Genomic DNA, 7,621 nt, shown 5'->3' with positions numbered 1-7,621 from the left:
AACCAAATCAATCAAAACAGACAAGCACTTTATCCACACTTTCTGAAATGATTTTTGATTTTATTTTTAGTTTTAATTAACTGGCTACCTAGTATTAATAAATATTAATATTTTAATATATAACTTACATTTATATTTATATATAACTTAATAATATTTAATATAATATATAATAATTGACAAGACTATGTCTTGTTTATAAAATCGTACTGCCTGATTTTCTTACCAGCATACAGGTATGAAAGAGTACATGTTGAGAGTTGATATTGGTACAGAGTATTAGGTGCCCAAATCATTTGCGCATAAAAAAATCCAGAGTCGTAGGTAGTCGGGGGACCAAGAATCAAGTCAAAATAAAATACAAAATGGCAATTCTCTTCTACAAACAGCAAAACAGCCACCTCACCCCACCAAAGTCAGGTAGGGGAGAGAATGACCCACAGTCATTCTAAGAAGTGAACTCTGACCTTAGGACCGAACACATAGTTTCTTCTAGGTTAAATAAAATTTGTAATCTAATTTTGTAAATTTGGGAGTGCTTCAAATATGACGTTAAAACGGTTTTATGTCGTTACAAGTGGTTTTTTTTAACATTATCTAGTATAGTAAAATCATAGGACCGATAAAAATTTGACATTATATTAGGGTTGTCATTACATTTGATGACATTATAATTGGGTTAAACTGTACATTATTTGCGCAAAATAAAAAAAAATAATTTCAGACGATACAATAGCCACAATTATTTTTTTCAAAAGGGGGAACTTTTTGTTATGCATCAACAGAAATTCAACCTGGCCCAACACGCAGCTGAGAGAAATTTTGAAATTAGATAAGTTAATTTCATCGAAGATGCGTCATGGAAGATCTTGTGGTCGTGGCTGATAAAGTTTGAACGATCGCGCCCAAAAGCAGCAATATCAAAGAAGATAGGAGAATGAGAATGAGACCTGCCTTGAGCATCAAAGTGATTCTGTCTCCAAGATATAGTCTTGTCCCAAATACGGTTTTGCCATTTTACTTGTTTTTTGTTAGTCTGATGAGGATGTAAGCTGACACACACAGTGAATTTTTGAATAAATGGTTCTAATGCTATTGTGAGTTTTTTGGCACAATGAAAATATAGAAAATCATTCATATGGATATTTTTCACAATTTGTTAGTTAAAAGTTTATTAATCATTTGGAAGAAATCATGATTTTAATGTCACTATACTGTTGTGTTAATTATTTTATATGATTATTGGTGTAAAGTGTCTTTTTACAATTATTATGGAGGAACTTCATAAGTTGACATTTATTTTGTCAGTTCTAATTAGAGTATGTTTAAATATAAGAATCATCATATGCAGAATACAGAATAATTTTGTTTTAAAAATATATAATTTATATCGTATATTACATAGATATTTTTACTTATAATTATCTTAGTGAAGTTTCTAAAGAGCTGTTAAATTTATTTTTATATTTATATTTGATTGCTTTAACTGAAGTATTATTAACACTGAATGTTCAATTTTATTTTTAGCTTCTAGTTGTCATCCTTTGCAACAATTACTACGAAGAGTTTGTGTTCAGTTGTCTGATCTTGCTACACCGACAGCAGTGGTGGTTGTTAGGTAATTATGTCACTTTAACTTAAATTTTAAATTTTAAAAAATCTGATAAACTTTTTTAATCTAATTTTTCAGAGCTGTTTTGGATGCTTTATTGGATAGTTTTGTTCCAAATATGATTACAGAGGAAAAAGCTGAAGCCCAGGGAATGTCATTGCAGTGGGAAGTAAAACCATGTTCAACAGCTATTGCTCGCATTTTGAATTTAATTGCATACTTGGTATCACATGCACCATTCAAAATTCCATTAATAAATATTTTAAGAGGAAGGTAAATAATATTTATTAAAAAACTATAAAGGCCTAAAATATTTGTTTTGAACTTTCAGCTTTCATATAGAAATTTTGTTGTTATTGTAATATTATATTCATCATATCAAATGTAATCAAAATATCAATTGCTTTAGATTCAAATTTTCTTATTTAAGTACAGTTTTAAATTTGGAAAATTCATTAACTTTTTTATAGTCAAGTTCTGTGACAATACAATATTTAATAAAGTTTAGAATTCTTCCTCTTTATTATATAATAATTATTTTGAATGTTATATGAAAAGTGCAATTCAATTTAGCTATCATTTGTATCACATTATTGCAATTTATTTATTTATTTATTTTTTTGATAAATTTTTTAAGTAGTTATTAACAACAAATTTGAACAAAAACAGATTAATACCATTTATTATGTTTATTTTTGTCATAAGCAAAAGTTAATAAATTTGGTTAAAATTAATCTTAATATTAGTAACATAATTAAGATTAGATACTTCTTAAAAGCAAAAATTTAAAAATAAATAAAATAAAATAATAAAGTAACTGATTGGCAGATTATTGCCATTTGGTCCCTTTAAATACACAGTACAAAATCATGAAATTATTGATATTTATAGTCATTGTTATAAGAAATAAAAAGGATGCTGAAGTTCACAGGAATACAAAAAATAGCAAGGTTGCAGAACATCAGTGAAATCATGCTCGACATTTCAAATGCCATTGTCAAAACTTCTAAGCTTACAGGAAGGTGGCACTAAGCATCCGATGTACACGTTTTCACATTGAAAACTTTGGCCACAACCTTGCTATTAGCTTGTAGCTTGTGATATTGTTATTTTTCAAGTGTTTGAATAATATAGAAACTTTTATCCTATTTATAGATAGATAAATTTCTAAAATTTTTTAGTGTCAAGACAGATGAAAAGTATTCAGAAATTTTGAACATGATTCTCGATCATTTAAATTTTGTATCGAGCAAGCAATCTCATATAAATTCTCAAGAATGCATTGTGGTAAAATGACATTGATACTTAATTAAAAAAAACTTTGTAAAATTATTATGAATTTATTTATTTATTTTTATTATTCTAGTCAATACTTCAATCACTTTGTGATCCAGATATAGGTTTTGTTACATTGGAAGGAGGTGCTTCTGTTAGTGAAGTGGTCTGTTTCTATTACTTTGTTTTTTAATAATTTTTTCAAAAAATTGATGTTATTTAATTTTAAAATTGTGTTTGGATAGTTGGCAAATTCTCTTCCACCTAAGGAACATATATCTGAAATTAGTGGAGCATTGATACAACATATTGGCAATCATCAGCATACGTTTGCATCAGTTTTGCCATCATTAAGAACATTAGTTATGCTCACAGAACATGATTTTGGATTTTTTTATGTGAAACAGTAAGCAGAATATTACAAATTTTTATAATGTGATTGTAAATATGTGTAATTTATTTACTGTATTTATTTATTTTTTTAGAGCTTTAATTCAACATCCATCAACACTTCGATCTTTATTTGCACGTTTGAGTACCACCTTCAGCAAAGATAGCTCAGATTGTTTATCAACTTTGTCAACAACTTTAGAATTTTTAAGACTTATGGTTCATGGATATGAAGAAACATCTCAACCGGTTCCTGCTCGAACTTTGGTTCTTTCAACATCAGAGTTACGCAAAATTCTTGACTGGTATAAATTTGAGCAAAACACAAATAATAATTCATCTGAAAAACAATCGCATCCGTTATTTGAACTAGAACGCCTTTTAACGGTAATTATGATTTTTAACATAGTACATTAGTTTTTATTTTATCAGGGATAAATATTAGAATTCAATTTTTAAATGATTTTTGAAATTATGTGCAATTCATGCTTATAACATAATTTTTGAAAAATTTTTATGAATAGAAAATGAAAATAATAATATATGAGTTAATGACTGTTCAGTGTGACAGAACTTGAGAATTATAAAAAATTTCAAATTTCAACTGTAATGTATTTCATTGTTTCTTATTTATTAAAAATATATTAACCTGTCCCGTGTTGTTCCTGAATATTTTTATCTTGACCTCATTTGACCTGCCCTGGCGATCTCAAATATATTTGTCTCTGCATCAGAACATTTTTGATACTGGATGTCACTATGCATCATAATTTTTATATTAAAACGAACTTTCAAAATATAATTTTTTTTTTGTTTTTATATTTTTCAATATATTTATTTTGTTTGTGCAAAATAAAAAAATAATTTTTAACGATACAGTAGTCACAATTATTATTTAAAAAATCAAATTTTTTTGTTAGGCTTAACATTGACAAAAATTTAACATGGCGGCCACATGCAACGAAGAAAAATTTCAACATGGGATAGGTTAAAGTTGAAATTAAAAATTTTTTATAATTCTGAAGTTCTATCATACTAAACTTTTTTAATTACTACTTATTTTGATTATGAGTCTGAAGAATTTTGCAATTCTTGGCACTTTTCTCCAAATCTACATTCAAATGCATATTGATACATTTACTGTTTTAACTCACTTAAGGGTTACATTTTGTTCTCCCAATGAAACAATGATCCATACGTATTTTACATTTCATTATGTGAACAAATGATGGAATTTAAAGTTAGTTTCATTCAATTTAATTATTTTTTGTACCTTATTTTATGTTCATTGAATATTCTAAACATTTTTCTTTTGAATTTGATTTTCTACTTGTGCAGTTTTTCTGGATTGTAGATTTAGGATGTTGATAATGGATTTGTATTCTATAAATAATGTGTAATAATGAATATAATTATAATCTAATCCTTACTAATTTATAATAATGTTAAATATAATTATATTATTACCCAACTTTTTGAAGATCAATTTAATTTTATAGGCATTGATTGTTAATATAAGATTTAAATTTAGTGAATAGCAACATTTATAATTTATATTTCAATTCTTGTATCTTATTTTATAGAGAATATAAAAATTTGTCCTTTGTACATTCTTTCTAAATTAAAACTAAAGTTGCAAAGAAACACATAATTGAATACTTAAGAGGATTTAGTAGTTTAGGCAAAGTAATACATATAAAGGTGATGCCACACATTCAGCATTTACTGATTGCCAAATAATTGCTTTTTGCCAAAGAATTTGCAGAAGTGTTTGTCACAAGGCAAACACATATGTACACACTTATGCTTATTTGCCAAGAATTGGTTTTGATGTGGAATTATGAATGTTTGGTCAAGATTCATCCCCTTGATTTGATTCAGCACAATATACCAACAAAGTGTGGGAGACAGCAAATACTGAATAATTGTTAAGCAAATTCGTGAGTAAATCATCCACACTATTCAGTGTTGGTCAAAGGTCTGCTTGTTATTCGGCAAATACCAAATGTGTGGAGCCACCTTAGTGTGATACTCTTAGGAATTAAACCATTCTTTGCTGCATTTATTCTGCTCAACTTTAAAATTTCAAGGTTGATGTCAAATATTGAGAATAGATCCTGCTAATAGAAATCCGATTTATATTACTATTTTTGTTATTGAAGGTATAAGCTGAAAACTGATTTTATTTATTCTTTTGAAGAAGCATTTCTTTCTTTCAAAGTAAAAAAAAATGATACAGAACTTGCCTTGAATGGAAACATTACATAGAATTACTTTTGGCATTAAGTTTAAACTTAACACAAAACTTGATATGCATTTTGTGTGAATGTATTAATATATTTTTACACAATACATCTCAAGTTTATATATATATATATTTTATACAGTGGTACCTTGTACTTTGAATGCTTCAGAGTTTGAGTGCTTAATTCAACAAAAATTTGCTTTGGAGTTCAAATGATGCTTCAAAGTTCAAACTGTGCACATAGTGAATAAATCCACTTGAAGCATAAACTCAATCTGTTGTGTGCCCAAGTCATCTCTCACTCTTGTTTTACATTCATATGTTTTCGGTGCTTAACCAGATTTATTTTTATATTTAGATAATTAATTAATTATTAAAATTCAGTAAATACATATAAATGGAGTTAACCAGTATTATACAAATAGAAACAAATTTGTATTGAAAATAATGTAATTTAATTTTACATTATAAATTGAATAAATAGTGATAAAATTATAATTAGCTAGATATGTACTGTACAGTACACAGTAAACTACCTGGTATATTCATATTACCAAATGATCTGCTAGAATATCTATCGGGCTATAGTAAGGTTAATAACTATCAATAATTAGATTTGAATCAATTTGGGTAATGGTAAACAATTATGCTGCCATTTCTTGATAAGTTTAATAATTAAAATTAAATTAATATAAATTCATTGTAAATTTAGAATATTCTGAAAGAAAAGAATTATCCTGTAATGGCACTCACACCTATAATGCCTGCTTACCATGCAGATGCATTGCCAGTTACCAGTGCTCTAACCTCTATCAAATCTTCACTTCTGAAACCATTAATGAATTCAGATATAACTATACCAGTCACTTACAGTGCCATTTAGATATGGCTTAGCACCCATGGCCTTCTGTGGCTGTCAGCCAACTTATGCTTTAACCCTGATATAAAAATGTCAGGTAGTATATATACAGTACACAACAAGCTTAAACTGTAAGTTGGCTGAGAGCCATAGAGGCCATGGATACTAAGCTGTCCCCAGTCAGTGCCATATGTGACCAGAATGGTTATATCTAAATTAATTAATAGTTGTGGAAGCGAAGATCAGATGGAGGTTTGGGTAGCAGAACTGGCAATGTATCTGCACAGTAAGCAGAAGTTGCAAGTTTGAGTCCCACTTAAGACTGATTTTTTTCTGGATATTCTAAATTTAAAATTAATTTAATTTAATTGTAATTATTAAATTTTTTAAGAGATGGCAGCTTAACTGTCTATTTCTAGCCAAATTGATTTATATCTAATTAGTTATTAGTTTTAATATAGCCTGATCTGCTGGATTATCTAATCTGGTAGATTGTTTGGCAATAATTAGCTAATGCTAAATCTATGTATTGATTTATCCATGATTTTAATAGATACATATATTATAGAGAAGATTGAATATTTTGATGAAAACTAAACAATAAATTTATTATATTAGTTAATGAAATAATTCCTTTTAAAATTTTAATTTTTTTGGTTAGTGTAAATTCTAATTTAATATTGTTTTTCAATAAAATATTAAACAAAAAATAATACAAGATTATGATATACATGTTAAGATGAATTAACAATCAAAATTGCATTTAGTTGTTTTACCAGTCATCTTTATATCACTTGTTTTATTTTTGATGGATATTTCCAAAATTTACTGTAACTTATAAGCTTGTTTAATAAATAATAAATCTTCATTGAAGGTAATTTTTAAAAATACTTATACTTATTATAAGATAAAATCTACAGTTTAGCAAACAAGAATTGCATTCTTCTGGCCAAAACTTGATTCCATTACCTTTAAGTTTGAATGTTCTTTTAATTTGAAAATTGTAATTATGATTTTAAAATGTACCAGTATATAAAACAGTTATTTATTATCAAAAACATTCAATTATGGTGATAAAATTATATCAGATAAAGACAATGGATTTAAATAAATTTTAGGAATGTTCAACAGATGAAGAAGCATTAGAAAGTCTTTTGGAAAGTGTCAGTGGTTTTATACAACTACTGAGTAATCCAGAAGAAGATAAAGTTGAAAAAGGGCATATTGATACATTTACTGT

The 7,621-nt window shown here is 27.1% G+C and overlaps 1 protein-coding gene across 1 annotated transcript in view; it reads left to right on the top strand.

Annotated features, from left to right (window-relative positions):
• Nucleotides 1–7,621, top strand: part of LOC111640317 (protein virilizer homolog) — a 151,517-nt gene that overhangs the window by 112,861 nt on the left and 31,035 nt on the right. Inside the window, exons 30-36 of the mRNA XM_023386325.1 lie at nt 1,528–1,618; nt 1,691–1,885; nt 2,794–2,899; nt 2,979–3,053; nt 3,133–3,293; nt 3,373–3,664; nt 7,500–7,619. Coding sequence (XP_023242093.1) covers nt 1,528–1,618; nt 1,691–1,885; nt 2,794–2,899; nt 2,979–3,053; nt 3,133–3,293; nt 3,373–3,664; nt 7,500–7,619 — 1,040 coding nt within the window. The remainder of the gene's footprint in view (nt 1–1,527; nt 1,619–1,690; nt 1,886–2,793; nt 2,900–2,978; nt 3,054–3,132; nt 3,294–3,372; nt 3,665–7,499; nt 7,620–7,621) is intronic.

Source organism: Centruroides sculpturatus, unplaced genomic scaffold, assembly GCF_000671375.1.
Source record: "Centruroides sculpturatus isolate CEXI.00-Female unplaced genomic scaffold, Cexi_2.0 scaffold1358, whole genome shotgun sequence".
NCBI classification, from domain to species: domain Eukaryota; kingdom Metazoa; phylum Arthropoda; class Arachnida; order Scorpiones; family Buthidae; genus Centruroides; species Centruroides sculpturatus.
The sequence above is the reverse complement of the archived record's forward strand: the minus strand, read 5'-3'. Positions and strand labels throughout refer to the sequence as shown.